The sequence below is a fragment of the Crinia signifera genome, chromosome 7 (genome assembly GCF_055691185.1).
Source record: "Crinia signifera chromosome 7, ASM5569118v1, whole genome shotgun sequence".
Taxonomy (NCBI): Eukaryota; Metazoa; Chordata; class Amphibia; order Anura; family Myobatrachidae; genus Crinia; species Crinia signifera.
In genome coordinates this window covers 14,654,996-14,672,039 of record NC_139223.1, presented here as the reverse complement: position 1 = coordinate 14,672,039, position 17,044 = coordinate 14,654,996, and the positions used below count along the sequence as shown (strand labels likewise).

At 46.5% G+C, this 17,044-nt stretch overlaps 1 protein-coding gene across 1 annotated transcript in view; it reads left to right on the top strand.

Annotated features, from left to right (window-relative positions):
• Window positions 1–12,444: 12,444 nt before the first annotated feature.
• LOC146019806 (NACHT, LRR and PYD domains-containing protein 1b allele 2-like) overlaps window positions 12,445–17,044 on the top strand; it is a 47,244-nt gene continuing 42,644 nt past the window's right edge. Inside the window, exon 1 of the mRNA XM_083152374.1 lies at window positions 12,445–12,732. Coding sequence (XP_083008500.1) covers window positions 12,448–12,732 — 285 coding nt within the window. The 5' untranslated portion in view covers window positions 12,445–12,447. The remainder of the gene's footprint in view (window positions 12,733–17,044) is intronic.

Genomic DNA, 17,044 nt, shown 5'->3' with positions numbered 1-17,044 from the left:
ACGGGTATTTCTTCTGTGTGAAAGGGTCAACCCGGGTCCTAAATCCCGTGTCCTCGACCCTGGTCAATTCCAGCTTCGGAGACACAGGATTTATGACCCGGGTGTGCCCTTTCACACAGAAAAAGGACCTGTATTATACCCGAAATTACCGGGTAGAAATTCTTCATTCGATAATTTAGTTTTCTCTCTTAAAGGGGTATTAGTGTGCCTTGGGGACCGAGGTTGGGAATGTCTGATATAGTGGGACCCCACTGTGGGATAATTAAGTGATCACATGGCATTATTCACCTCAGAGCACCTGGAAATGCTGCACCTATTTAAGTTATAATCCTTTTGTTTGAATTCTGTGTATTGCAATGTTCTGTAGATATGAGAGACGCATTTACAGAGACAAGCAGTGACATCATTTCAGCCAAGATGAGCCGTGTTCAGCTGGAGGGTGCAAAGGCGGAGTCCAGCGTCTGTGCTAAGGTAATAATAATATGCATCTTTGGTCAGCCATCAACAAGCAGCGAATATTTTATACACTTTACTGAGAACGTTGTACGTAACATTTTATAATATAACAATGTGTTAGTATTCTCTAACAACCAAGAGAGACTACATGGTGACAGCTTAAGACACAGCGCCACCTACTGTCCCTCCAGTACAGCTTCCCATGCTATACACATGGGGTTAATTCTACTATACGCAATGATCCCACAGGTGCAAGTCATCGCAGCAGCGGCCGCACAATACAGTGACCCGAATTTGCACAAAGGTGCTCACTGTCCTTTAGGGCTCAAAGCAATTTTATACGAAGTCGGGTTGATTTTCATGATGTAATGTGCTTTCCCCAGAGACTCTTACTTTACCGCCGGCTCCTTCTTAGTGACAAGAGACACATATTGCATGTGAATGTCACACTGCAGCATCTAACTCCTGTCACTGCGGAGGAGTGGGCATTTTGGTGTCACCCACATGGTGACACCTGGAAGCGTCCTGCAACCCCCAAAGCCTTTCTATCTTATGGCAGATTAGTTAGTATCCCTATGTTGTTTTGCAAGTATCTTCTATCGATACCGAGTAAGGTGTAAACTAAAGAGAGAGCGCAAAAAAGGGACAAAGTAACACCTTGTGATATATATACATGTAGCTCTTCTCATTATTGCCGCCAGCTCGCCGTGGCAAAGGTTTTGGCGTTCCACTTATCTTCTTGCGCTCCCATCCACTAGGGGTGTGGGTGCACAGCATGCAATACAAACCGCCACCGCTGGGTGGCTAATGCTCCATCAATCTAGCATCGGAGTGATATACTGTACTGATGGAACCCCGCCATTCGCCGAGCGGAGCGCGCTTACAATACAGTATACTGTACTGTAGTATGAGATGCTCGTGTGCAATGAGACGCCCGTGAACATCGCTGCGAGCAAATGGGCTGTGTAGTGTCACAATCCTATAGGCAGATATTTCCCTTCACGTTCACGTAGCCGATGCGGAATATTTTAAACATTGGGGCATTAAAGCAGTGTACAGTAGAACATTGGGGCATTAAAGCAGTGTACAGTAGAACATTGGGGCATTAAAGCAGTGTACAGTAGAACATTGGGACATTAGTGTAGTAAAGAAAAGAACAACCGGGGAGGCGGGGGTTGACTTGAGCTGAATACTGTACATTACAGTACTTTACCTCCAACAGCGCTAATCACAATCATCTCAGACGCTCCCGCGACTCCGGTTTCTCCAACAGCGCTATGGTTGCCACTGATTAGGAGCACTCTACAGACTCTATACATCACCGGTTAGCATAGTGTAGTGGATAGATGCGCCGCTCTGCGTGCTGGACGCTTGCTGCATGCTTCGACTACAGTGTCCAATTTTCTTCTTTTTTTTTTTATTCGAAAATATTGGAAAGTGATATATAATAAAACTAGACATACTGTTTTCATAAAACCTTTTTGGTTCCATTCCTACTGTCTTTTACGCATTTTGCACATGGTGGCCCAGATGAACTGAATCAGCCTCATGCATTTGCATTACAGTATCTTCCAGGGAGTAATGTACTGTATTCAGCTCAAGTCAACTTACGCCTCCCCTCCCCCAGGGAGGCGGGGGTTGACTTAAAATGAATACATTACTTTACCTCCAAAAGCGCTAATCACAATCATCTCAGGTTCTCCCATGACTCGTTTGTCACGTTTGTCATGTTTCGTGAAGCACCAGCTGGAGTGTAACGGAGGCTGGGTGCTTTAATGTAGGGCTGTTGCATGAACGACAGATTGGAGTGAAGCAATTGGATAAAATTAAACCTTTTTTAATAAAGATACTGCGGTACAGGATATGAATGATGGCATAAAGAATAACTGTAGATATTGATACACTGAAAGAAGGCAATAATAAACAATACTTATTGGAAAGCTTGAAGATGATTGGGAAGTTGAATGATTGGATGATTGCAGGATTGGATGATTGAAAGACAGATTGGATGATTGGATGATGGATTGGATGGTTGGATGATTGGATGAAGGATTGGATGATTAGATGAAGGATTGGATGATTGGATGAAGGATTGGATGATTGGATGAAAGAGAAGAAGATGAAGTCCAGTTGAATCTGTGCTGAGTGAGATCGTAGCTGCAGAACCAGGGATGCGACCACGGATAATTACCTTCAGGAATAAAGGAAGAAGATGACACCCTTTGGGGGGTTAACCTTGTCCTATCCTAATAGGCGGCGAGGGTTCCGTGATGATATGGTGGAGCAGTGGACAATCAGCAGGGAGATCAGCGAAGACTTTCACCAGGATGCGAAGGAGAGCTGTAGTGGATACTACAGGGATAGCCAGGAGTGACCAATGATGTTAGCGGGTAGACATCATTGTACTGACTGCCGGTCTGGCCTCGGCTAGTCAGACTTTAAGGGTAGAGCTGAGCGGTGATTGGCTGCGCGTGTGACCTCACCCTTTGGAGCCGCATAGCATAGGCTGTAGCAACCAAGAAGATGGCCGCCGCCAGATGCGGCGACAGAAACCAGCCGGCGGAGAATCTACGCGGAGGCGCTGCAGCTGGCACTTCCCAGCCAGAGGCCTAACATGACACGGATACCATCATGGCGGCCCATGCCTCATGCCACCCAGAGCCTGCACAGCAGGAGACTGCACACCACAGCTGCCACCTGATGGTGACAGAGTGACGGAACGCAGACAGCCAGCAAGGATATCAGCAGCGGAGGTGAGCGCCAGGGCAGAGGGAAGCATATCAGAGGTCTGTAGGACCGGGACAGCACAGGGAGCCATGGTAGCTGAGATGGTGGTCGTGACAAGGTTTTTCCAATAGCGCTACAGTTGCCTCTGATTATATCAGCGTGTGTCTGACAAAGGTACTTTTACCGAAACAAGTTAAGCATGTACTGGACCCTGGGACTGCCTGTTGGGACATTGCTTTGGCTGGGACCTTCACTCTGGAGCTTCTGTCCGGACCAGGGGACTTCTGATTGCGGATTCTGATAACATCCTTTCGCCTGCTGTTTGCCTGGGAACCCATTGTTTTATAAGTCACTTAATTGTAAGTGCAATGTATTATTAAAATTCATTGTAATCCATTTGACCTGCACTATGTGTGTGTCTATTCTCTCCCCTTATTATCTACACTAGGGGAGAAGTAACCTACTTGCTGGACATAAGATTGCTGCTATTGTCTAATCCAGGGGTTCCCAATCTTTTTTGAATCACAGCACCCCTAGGCCAAACAAAATTTAATTAGATTGGGTATATATATTCGATTCTTAGGGTGATTTATGTGGTAAAGAGCAGGATTTGCTTCTGTTTGTACACATTTTATGATTGGCAGGCACCAGCACTGGTTTTGCTCATAAATAACTAACCATTAATAATTTGAGTTAGTCCTGGACCCCCAACCCAAGGCACCCCTGCATGTGTCCCGAGGCACCCCAGGGAGCCACGGCACACAGTTTGGGAACCTCTGGTCTAATCGCTGCCACCTGCTGGATTTTGTGGGATTTTTGAAGTCTTCAGATTGCTGGAATTGTGGAAACAACATATTTTATTCCATTCAGTAGCGCACGCAGGGGGGGTTTCCGAGTACCCAGAAACCCCCCCAAGGAGTCTAAGGGCCTTGAAAGCTGAGGGTCCCCTCTTTCCATGGGTACAAGAATTTTAAAAATCGGCCCTTGGGAACCAGAGATATCTGACTTCAAAGCAGTGGTCCCCATTCAAGCCTGTTTATTGCTCTTCCCAGTCAGATATTTCAGGTTCTGTCTGACGTAGAGTTTTTCTGAGGGTATATTCCAAAAGCTGGGATTCTCCCCCTTCCCTTTGAGGGACACTAGTAGCTTGTCTCTACTGTTCCCAGAACCAGAGATATCAGCCTTCCAGCAGCTGGTTACTGCTCCAGCTCCACACACCTGGTATGTAGTTTTATATACTCATTGGCAGATTGCTCTGCCCCCTGAAATCTGATCCCCTAGTCCCCAATACCATTAAAATCTAAGAAATCTATTTCTGGGAACTGGAGATATCTGCAGTCAAGCAAGTGGTCCTTTCACCAGAAAATTATGAATTATAAGCCCACTCTACTATACACCCCTCCTCTGCATATTAAACATCCTCTACCACCCTGGAAGTTATGTATAGGGGCCCCTTCATTCAGCCCAATGCCCCATTCTCCCACCCCATCTCCCACCATCTGTGCAGTAAAGGTGTAATAAGTGGAAATTACTCATCCAGGCCCTACATGCTGAGCAGTTGATATAATACTCCCTACCACCCGGGGGACATCAAAGCTTCCCCCACCCCTACCGCTGGAGGATCAGTAGGTGCCCCAATACATTGCTATGCCCAAGGGTCTACACTGCTGTTGACGCCCCTGTATGTATGTATGTATATATATATATATATATATATATATATATTTATATATATTTTATTATTATTATTATTTATATACATTTGGTCTATCTATAATACTTTAACTGACTCGGCATATACTGGGTCACCTAAGTGTCCATCTCCGTACTTTGCTCCGCCCCTCTGGAAACCCCCTTCTGAAAATCCTGCGTTTGCCACTGATTCCATTGTATTATATATCACAATTTGTTACTTTTTTGCGCTATCTCTTCATTTTACACCTTTCTTGGTATCACTATTTGCATGAGTATACAGTGTATTTGCTCTGTGTAAAGTGGGGATTAGCTACATTAAGGTCTAATTGCTCACTCTCAAGTCAAAAGTATCTTCTAAATCATGTAGCTTTTATCCCCGATAGCAGGGGTTAAAGTGAGGGGGAACTGGGTGGAACTGAGTTCCACAACATCTAATGGTTGGGGGAACTGGGTTCCACCTCTTCCACAGGCCTGAACAGTAATTCCAACAGAAAAGCCTGTCCCAGCAGCTTCTTCTTCTGGACACAGTGTATGTGATGTCATGTCATCACCACCACTGAAGTGAAGAAGAGCCACTAAGAGGAGCAGCCTCTGTGCTTGCTGAAAACAGGATGAGAGGGAGCTGGAGGAACTCAGAGGAAGGGAAGCTGCTGGAGAGACACTGGGCATGTAACTGCTGAGGGAAATGGACAGTGATCTGCTGGAGTAACAGCAACATATGTATATAAGCAGGGGCGGATTTAGGGATGAGGGCGCCCCTAGGCACAACAATGATGTTTGCACCCCTCCCCTGCCTAATTGTATTATTTTTATTGATTACTTATAAGTCCTCATTTGATAATAGCCAATATACTGTAATGGATTTATAAAAAAAAGTCACTGTGACATTCTTTTGATATGAATACATATTTACTAAGTAGGACAGTTTATATTGGCAGTATCTGCATGTCCTATCCATTTACACTCTATTTAAGATGGAATATAGTACAGTACAGTGGATATTTTGCAGTTATTGGTATATTTTGGGCTGACAGTACTACCACAGGCATCCAAGTGCCGCCCCCAAACATGTGCTGCCCCTAGGCCGGTGCCTCACGTGCCTAATGGGAAATTTGGCTCTGTATATAAGCAGCACTACTGTGGACATTATGGTGTAATATGAATCAGGGGCACCACATGTGTTGTCATTTTAATTGGAGTTACTATTGCACCCCCTCGTTGTGGGACCATTATCCTTTTCCCTGGCACTGGTCTGGGCTCTGCCCTTTTTTTTTTGTGGGGGGGGGGGGGGGGGCGCAGTGTTAGGGGAAATGAGTTCCACCACCTTTCCAGGACCACTTTAAGCCCTGCCCGATAGCCACTTTTGTCCATCTGTTGGCTGCAGATTTATCTTATCTGGATGTGGGTTCAAGAGAAACAATAAGGGTGTGGATGTGGGTTCATATATACGAACTACACTTTCGGTACTTGTGTAGTTTCATGGCGCCCGGCTTTGCTACGCTGACTGACTATGCTAACTGCGTAACGCTGACTGACTACGCTAACTACGTAACACTGACTGACTACGCTAACTGCGTAACGCTGACTGACTACGCTAACTACATAACGCTGACTGACTACGCTAACTGCGTAACGATGACTGACTACGCTAACTGCGTAACGCTGACTGCGCTAACTGCGTAACACTGACTGACTACGCTGACTGTGTAACGCTGGCTGACTACGCTGACTACATAATGCTGACTGACTACGCTAACTGCGTAATGCTGACTGACTACGCTAACTGCGTAACGCTGACTGACTACGCTAACTGTGTAACGCTGACTGACCATGCTAACTGCGTAACACTGACTGACTACGCTGACTGTGTAACGCTGGCTGACTACGCTGACTACATAATGCTGACTGACTACGCTAACTGCGTAACGCTGACTGACTACACTAACTGAGTAACGCTGACTGACTACGCTGACTGTGTAACGCTGGCTGACTACGCTGACTACATAATGCTGACTGACTACGCTAACTGCGTAATGCTGACTGACTACGCTAACTGCGTAACGCTGACTGACTACACTGACTGTGTAACGCTGGCTGACTACGCTGACTACATAATGCTGACTGACTACGCTAACTGCGTAATGCTGACTGACTACGCTAACTGCGTAACGCTGACTGACTACGCTAACTGTGTAACGCTGACTGACCATGCTAACTGCGTAACACTGACTGACTACGCTGACTGTGTAACGCTGGCTGACTACGCTGACTACATAATGCTGACTGACTACGCTAACTGCGTAACGCTGACTGACTACACTAACTGAGTAACGCTGACTGACTACGCTGACTGTGTAACGCTGGCTGACTACGCTGACTACATAATGCTGACTGACTACGCTAACTGCGTAATGCTGACTGACTACGCTAACTGCGTAACACTGACTGACTACGCTGACTGTGTAACGCTGGCTGACTACGCTGACTACATAATGCTGACTGACTATGCTAACTGCGTAACGCTGACTGACTACACTAACTGCGTAACACTGACTGACTACGCTGACTGTGTAACGCTGGCTGACTACGCTGACTACATAATGCTGACTGACTATGCTAACTGCGTAACGCTGACTGACTACGCTAACTGCGTAACGCTGACTGACTACGCTAACTGCTTGGTTTACCCCCCACAGTATATCGGGACGAGTGATAGCTAGCAAAGCATGGAATAAATTAGGGCTTAATTATATTAAGGCCTAATTTACAATCAAAACTGCTCGGGCTGAACCCTGGTGACACCCAGCATCTGACAGTCCCAACCATTAGCATATCTATAATGGGTGGCCCAAACTGCACCCATTTTTTAAATACTTCCCAGGGGCAGATTGGGAAATCAATCCGGCCCGATGTGCAGCAGCGGGGGGGGGGGGGGCGGTGCCGGGTTTGTCGGCGTATGTAATGAGGGGGGATGGCGATGGCTGCCGGCAGCGTATGTAATGCGGGGGGGGGGCTCACCTCCTGCTGTGCCTGGAAATTGTGCAACAGCCGAGGCGGGGGGAGGTTAGGCCGCGGATGTGGTGCGGGAGGGGGGCAGTGGCTGCCGGCGGCGTATGTAATGCGGGAGGGGTGTGGCGGTGGTGGGGGGGAGGGGGGGCTCACCTCCTGCTGTGTCTGCTCAGCTGGCTCGGCTCCAGATGGGCGATCGGGAGCAGGGAGGCCGCCGCACTTAAAGGCCCATGGGAGGAGCTGTGCGCTGTCGCGCATGCGCAGCCCTCCCGCGGCCATTTTGCTTGTGAGCAAAGTTCTGCGGCCCAGCCCGGAGCGCGGCCGGCCCGTTTTTAAGGATTTTTGGGGTTGGCCCAGCGGGAATTGGCCCGGTTTCCCGGCAGGCCAATCAGCCTCTGATACCTCCGAAGTCCAGCAATAGAGGCAGCAGTGCAGCAGAAATCGTTGGCTATGGCGCCATATGCGCATGCCCAATGGAGTCTGAGAGCTCTCGTGCTCAGACTCCACACTGCTGCTTGTTTCAGAAATCTCTGGACAAATGGCTGCCTTACCTTTTTTCTGGAGATCTGCGCATGTGCAATGGAGTGCTCTAGTGCTCAGACTCCACACATTGCTGCTGGTAAAGAAATTGCTGTAAAAATGTCCGACATGTCTGCCATCAGTACACCAACACATACACCATCAGTGCACTAATGCTTCCACCATCAGTGCACCAACACATCCACCATCAGTACATCAACACATCCACCATCAGTACACCAACACATCCACCATCGGTGCACCAACACATCCACCATCAGTACACCAACACATCCACCATCAGTACACCAACACATCCGCCATCAGTACACCAACACATCCGCCATCAGTACACCAACACATCCGCCATCAGTAAACCAACCCATCCGCCATCAGACAGAACCTGAAATATCTGTCTGGGAAGAGCAATTAACAGGCTTGGATGGGGACCACTGCTTTGAAGTCAGATATCTCCGGTTCCCAAGGGCCGATTTTTAAAATTCTTGTACCTATGGAAAGAGGGGACCCTCAGCTTTCAGCCCAGGGCCCTTAGACTCCTGGGGGGGTTCCTGGGTATTTGGAAACCCCCCCTGCGTGCGCTACTGATGTGTTGGTGTACCGATGGTGAATGTGTTGGTGTACCGATGGCGGATGTGTTGGTGTACCGATGGTGGATGTGTTGGTGCACTGATGGCGGATGTGTTGGTGCACTGATGGCGGATGTGTTGGTGCACTGATGGGGGATGTGTCGGTGTACTGATGGCGGATGTGTTGGTGCACTGATGGCAGATGTGTTGATGTACTGATGGCGGATGGGTTGGTGTACTGATGGCGGATGTGTTGGTGTACTGATGGCGGATGTGTTGGTGTACTGATGGCGGATGTGTTGGTGTACTGATGGCGGATGTGTTGGTGTACTGATGGCGGATGTGTTGGTGCACTGATGGCGGATGTGTTGGTGCACTGATGGCGGATGTGTTGGTGCACTGATGGGGGATGTTTTGGTGCACTGATGGCAGATGTGTTGGTGTACTGATGGCAGATGTGTTGGTGTACTGATGGCAGATGTGTTGGTGTACTGATGGCAGATGTGTTGGTGCACTGATGGCAGATGTGTTGGTGCACTGATGGTGGATGTGTTGGTGCACTGATGGTGGAAGCGTTAGTGTACTGATGGTGGAAGCGTTAGTGCACTGATGGCAGATGTGTTGATGTACTGATGGCAGATGTGTTGATGTACTGATGGCGGATGTGTTGGTGTGCTGATGGCAGATGTGTTGGTGTACTGATGGCAGATGTGTTGATGTACTGATGGCGGATGTGTTGGTGCACTGATGGCGGATGTGTTGGTGTACTGATGGCAGATGTGTTGGTGTACTGATGGCGGATGTGTTGGTGCACTGATGGCGGATGTGTTGGTGTACTGATGGCGGATGGGTTGGTGTACTGATGGCAGATGTGTTGGTGTACTGATGGCGGATGTGTTGGTGTACTGATGGTGGATGTGTTGGTGTACTGATGGTGGATGTGTTGGTGTACTGATGGTGGATGTGTTGGTGCACCGATGGTGGATGTGTTGGTGTACTGATGGTGGATGTGTTGATGTACTGATGGTGGAAGCGTTAGTGCACTGATGGCAGATGTGTTGGTGTACTGATGGCAGATGTGTTGATGTACTGATGGCGGATGTGTTGGTGCACTGATGGCGGATGTGTTGGTGTACTGATGGCAGATGTGTTGATGTACTGATGGCGGATGTGTTGGTGCACTGATGGTGGATGTGTTGGTGTACTGATGGCGGATGGGTTGGTTTACTGATGGCGGATGTGTTGGTGTACTGATGGCGGATGTGTTGGTGTACTGATGGCGGATGTGTTGGTGTACTGATGGTGGATGTGTTGGTGTACTGATGGTGGATGTGTTGGTGCACCGATGGTGGATGTGTTGGTGTACTGATGGTGGATGTGTTGATGTACTGATGGTGGATGTGTTGGTGCACTGATGGTGGAAGCATCAGTGCACTGATGGTGTATGTGTTGGTGTACTGATGGCAGATATGTTGGTGCACTGATGGCAGATGTGTTGATGTACTGATGGTGGAAGCGTTAGTGCACTGATGGCAGATGTGTTGATGTACTGATGGCGGATGTGTTGGTGCACTGATGGCGGATGTGTTGGTGTACTGATGGCAGATGTGTTGATGTACTGATGGCGGATGGGTTGGTGTACTGATGGCGGATGTGTTGATGTACTGATGGTGTATGTGTTGGTGCACTGATGGCGGATGTGTTGGTGTACTGATGGCGGATGTGTTGGTGTACTGATGGCGGATGGGTTGGTGTACTGATGGTGGATGTGTTGGTGTACTGATGGCGGATGTGTTGGTGTACTGATGGCGGATGTGTTGGTGTACTGATGGTGGATGTGTTGGTGTACTGATGGTGGATGTGTTGGTGCACCGATGGTGGATGTGTTGGTGTACTGATGGTGGATGTGTTGATGTACTGATGGTGGATGTGTTGGTGCACTGATGGTGGAAGCATTAGTGCACTGATGGTGTATGTGTTGGTGTACTGATGGCGGATGTGTTGGTGCACTGATGGCGGATGTGTTGGTGCACTGATGGGGGATGTGTCGGTGTACTGATGGCAGATGTGTTGGTGTACTGATGGCAGATGTGTCGGTGTACTGATGGCAGATGTGTTGGTGTACTGATGGCAGATGTGTTGGTGTACTGATGGGGGATGTGTTGGTGCACTGATGGTGGATGTGTTGGTGCACTGATGGTGGAAGCGTTAGTGTACTGATGGTGGAAGCGTTAGTGCACTGATGGTGGAAGCGTTAGTGCACTGATGGCGGATGTGTTGGTATACTGATGGCAGATGTGTTGATGTACTGATGGTGGATGTGTTGGTGTACTGATGGGAGATGTGTTGATGTACTGATGGCGGATGTGTTGGTGCACTGATGGCAGATGTGTTGATGTACTGATGGCAGATGTGTTGGTGTACTGATGGCAGATTTGTTGATGTCATGATGGCAGATGTGTTGGTGCACTGATGGTGGATGTGTTGGTGCACTGATGGTGGAAGCGTTAGTGTACTGATGGTGGAAGCGTTAGTTCACTGATGGTGGAAGCGTTAGTGTACTGATGGCAGATGTGTTGATGTACTGATGGTGGATGTGTTGGTGTACTGATGGCAGATGTGTTGATGTACTGATGGCGGATGTGTTGGTGCACTGATGGCGGATGTGTTGATGTACTGATGGTGGATGTGTTGGTGCACTGATGGTGGATGTGTCGGTGTACTGATGGCAGATGTGTTGATATACTGATGGTGGATGTGTTGGTGCACTGATGGTGGATGTGTTAGTACAGCAATGGTGAATATTTTAGTGCACCCATGAAGGACTGTCTTGAACCACCGGCATTGCTACTGCATGAGGGGGTGCAGAAAATGCGCATCTCAGGGCTTGCACAATCAGGTGAATGCTAGTGCACATGGGAAAGGCTGATAATAGCATTTGTATATTCTGACACTCACTTTTCTGCCAAAGGGCGCTACAGTGGAGGTGGCAGCGTATATCTCTGAATCAGGCCCTCATTGATAAATTGCTCAGATGAAATGGAATCAGTCTATCACTATCTCTCTCTTTGTGCGGTATATTGATGCTGAGTACTATTGTGGGCTTCAGGAATGTAACTACAGTAGGGGCCAGGGCGCAGGGACCAGGGCGCAGGGGCCAGGGTGCAGCTTAGTGGCTACACCATGACACTCGGCATCTCCTGGGTGTTATGTCACATTGTCACGTTTGGTAAGGCAAGCACAGGTTACATGTATCATCCTGGTATCATTGTTGGGATCTACTGTATATTGCTAAGACTGCTTCATTGTCATCATACAGAATATACTGTATATATATATATATATATATATATATATATATCTATATCTATATATATATATATATATATATATATATATATATATAGATATAGATATATATATATATATATATTGCTATTTTCATTTTGCAGATATGGGTGGAGACAAATCCCTTATAAAATGGGGTCATTTCAAAGATGGTAAAATGAACTTAAAAGTTCCAGATAAAATTGAGCCTTCTTACATTATGCTGAAAGACCCCACCTTCTCCCGCGTAGCCGCCGTAGTGAGCCGCTCCCCCTTCTGGAAGTTACGGAAGACATACACCCCGTTTAACGGGAAGGTTCTGTTATTCTTCCGTGTTGTGGCTCCAGATGACATTGACTGTATGCAGTACAGAATTCATCTCTATCTGATCCCCAGAGACCAGCCACTACAGGTAAGATTGTGCCATTAGAGGTAAGCGAGCTTTGGAACGTAATTCATGATTGTAATTCATTTGTGATCTGTCATCGCTATTTAATAAATCTCAAATTACAGTAGGTTGATTGCAGGGTCTGTGCATTATGTCCCTGGCCCATTTCTTAAACTCTGCGTTAGCGTATCATAGTTGAATGGTTTGCACCAGGAATGCTTTAGTACAGATTAAGTGGGTGATTTCTAATGGCCAAAACCATGCTGCACTGCAGGTGTTGCAGATGTAACATGTACAGAGAGAGTTAGATTTGGGTGGGGTGTGTACTTCAAACGGATATCTGTAGTGCAGTGTAAAAATAAAGCAGCCAGTATTTACCCTGCACAGGGTGAAATGTAATAGGGTGAGAGATTCAGAAAGTGAGAGATTTGACAAGTAATCTCCAGTTTTTTTAAAGGGGCAATCATTTACACTGCAAAATCACATTGGTCTTCTTATTAAATTTCCCTGTATGGGTGAATTTTAATAGGTAATACAAAGGGAAAAATGGAAGGTGGAGTAGTACTGCTGAACAGGTAGCTCAAACGTTGTGTAACGTATATATCGGTATTGTATAAATGTCCACCTTACTGTTTATTCTGTACTTGATATGCATGTATTAAATAGCTGGAGGTGCTCCCCAGAGAGTATAAATTTACAAGCGAACACAAGGAGAAAGAAAGTACTCTCTCTTTTTTGGGGGCACCCTTTTCTCAGTTTTTTTTAAAACTTAACTTTTATTATATATTAATTTAATATCATATAGTTAACCAAAACACAGAACACATAAACATACAAATTTTAGTAGAAAAATATATGTATATTGTGACAGTGATTTTATAATAGGTCACATAAATAGAAATATGCCGTAAGCACGCGGAAATATAACAAGATACCAGATAAGTATAGTTGGGCTAACAATGTAAGTGATTATACATACTCCTTCCCTCTTCATGGGAAGTCAGAGGGGAGTATTCAGTTACTGCTGTTATACAGTAAATATGAAAGTAAAATGAATGTAATACATTCTCTTGGTTATAATTATTGCCAACAATTCACTGTTAAGGAGAGACCTGATATGCAATAGTACGTTTAATCACGTTTAATCAATTTGTCATCTCTATTACAGTATGTCAGTCAATCTTAATCAGAGGTGTACTTTGAAAACATGGAATCAATAAATATTATACCCATTTTACACCGCCGCAAAACTCCGGGTCAGAGGCGGCGTAAATGGGACACGTCGTGTCCCTTTACACGGGACTTCTACCCAGGTCCTGACCTGGGTTGAACACGGCTAGGACCTGGGTAGAGGGTGGTGTAAATGGGTTCGCCGGGTCATCCGACCTGGCTCCCATTTACATCAATGAGGGAAGTACAACCTGCAGACCGCAGTGTCTGCAGGTTGGACAGGGTGGCACAGACAGCCTGCGCTGCTGTCTGCTATACACTGCAGACAGCAGCGGAGGAGGTGAATGGATGCCTGTGTGCGGCATCCATTCACCTCCCGGACAAGGGCTGGGGGTGCACGGGGGCTGGGGGCAGCCCAGCAGATTACTTTAGTGCTGGCCTTGCCCCCAGCGCAGCGGTCCGGGTCCCGGCGGCGGCGATCGGCGCTTGGAGATGATGTCATCTCCAAGCGGCGGATCAGGAACCGGGGGGGGGGGGGAGGCGGTGTAAAAGGGACCAAGCCAGGTCGCTTCTTCTTGCCGAGCACCGATTACCTATGGGCAAGTGAGCGAGTGTTCGCAGTTATTGTCGCCTATGCGGAGTAAGGGGCTATCTGCTGTCCTGGTTCATTTATAACAGGACCCTGTTGGACATATGGCCAGTGCAAGGAACTGTCAATAATAAGCCAGGATGACTGTCCCGAAAATAGTTATATTAGATAAGATAAGGTGATAATGGCCCCCACAACTGTAGGCGCTGCTTTCCCCCACTTGCCTACGAGCAGAGGTGGAGGAATGAGCGGCCCCTGTGTGGGTGTCAGATACCAGAAGGAAGAGTGATGGAAAGGCCTGAATGATAAAGGGGCGCATTTATCATGATCACATTTACAATGCGATCTGGGCGGAATATTACCGCCTAGGATCGCATTGTAAAATGCGATCATATCGGGGGGATGTATCATTTTTAAGGGCGCAGGGACAGGGCTCCGACAGGAGCCCGTCCCTGCGAAGCCCTAACCCGGAAGCCGGGTGATCAGCGCATGCGCGGTAATGCGCTGACCCCCGCCGACCCCTCTTACCGCCATAGGCTACAATGGGCTATCACCACATTACAATGGCGATAGCCCATGGGTGCGATGCCGGGCTGCCCGATGTTGATACATCGGGCAGCTTCGCATCCCCCATAGAAACCTATGGGGGATGCGGCCGGCGGCGCTGCAGGGAGGATCGCAGCAGGGATCGGAGATTCCTGCTGCGGTTCCCCTTTAATACATTTGGGGATACTAAATATTTGCGGTGAACCCCCGAAAACGGATGTTTTTGGGGATTTAACCGCAAATATTGCTTGATAAATGCGGCCCTTAGTGAGAAAACAGAATAGAAAAAAGTGTGTACATACAGTATGGCATGGGTCCTCAAACTGCGGCCCTCCAGATGTTGTGAAACTACAAATCCCAGCATGCCTTGCCACAGTTTTAACACTCCCTTATAGCAAAACTGTGGCAAGGCATGCTGGGATTTGTAGTTTCACAACATCTGGAGGGCCGCAGTTTGAGGACCCATGCAGTATTGGGTCACCACAGTTACCTCTCTTGTAGCTTTGGAGGTCCCGGGAGAAGGATCACGGCTTCGGCAGGGGTGCACCTTGTAAATGTCTGGTGCACTATGCAGCACAATTGTTGCCCGGCGTTGTTGTAACAAAGATAATTGCCCGAATCCCGCTGTTGCCGCTTTGAGTTTTTCTCTTCTAGAGAAAGCCGCTGTAAATCACAGGACGTGCCTGTACGGGGGGCTGTAAGCAAAGTGCTTCTGCCCGATGTTGGCTGCTTCGGGGATAATAGGGGTACAAATAGTTCAGAAAGGTGACTGATACAGGTTGAGTATCCCGTATCCGAATATCCGTTATCCGAATTATTCTGAAAACCATCCATTCCAGAAAGTAAAAAAATATATATTTTTTGCTAAAAACTCACTGGGGACGTCTGTAACAGCACAACTGAGGACATGATATGTAACTGGCACTACTGAGGACATGATATGTAACTGGCACTACTGGGGACATGATATGTAACTGGCACTATATATGTGCAAGGCAATGATTGTTTGGTATTCACATTCAATACCTGAGATAGTACACAAACTTTGTTTCATGTTTTGAAACCTTGTTTTTTGAACAAATAAAATATATTTGTGTGTATTTTATATGGTAATAAAATATATTTGTGTTTATTTACGTGTTTATACAGCATAAATGCAAGATACTACAAAATACATCATTGAAATATCAAAATATTCCGAAATACGGAATAATCCGTTATCCAAAATTCTCCTGGTACCGAGCATTTTGCATAAGGGATACTCAACCTGTATAGATATCTGCCGTAATCGGCGGGGATATAAGAGTGAAGTCACTCTTCAGTTGTGCAAATTGCTGCCATAATCGGCAGGAGTGTTTGGAGTGTGATCACTCTAGGCAGACGGACTGTTTCGCTGTAGCTTCTGTCACAATATACTGTACATATATTCACAGTCACAATGTACTGTACATATATTCACTGTCACAATATACTGTACATATATTCACTGTCACAATATACTGTACATATATTCACTGTCACAATGTACTGTACATATATTCACATTCACAATATACTGTACATATATTCACTGTCACAATATACTGTACATATATTCACTGTCACAATATACTGTACATATATTCACTGTCACAATATACTGTACATATATTCACTGTCACAATATACTGTACACATATTCACTGTCACAATATACTGTACATATATTCACTCTCACAATATACTGTACATATATTCACTGTCACAATATACTGTACATATATTCACTGTCACAATATACTGTACACATATTCACTGTCACAATATACTGTACATATATTCACTGTCACAATGTACTGTACATATATTCACTGTCACAATATACTGTACATATATTCACTGTCACAATATACTGTACACATATTCACTGTCACAATATACTGTACATATATTCACTATCACAATATACTGTACATATATTCACTGTAACAATATACTGTACATATATTCACTGTCACAATGTACTGTACATATATTCACTGTCACAATATA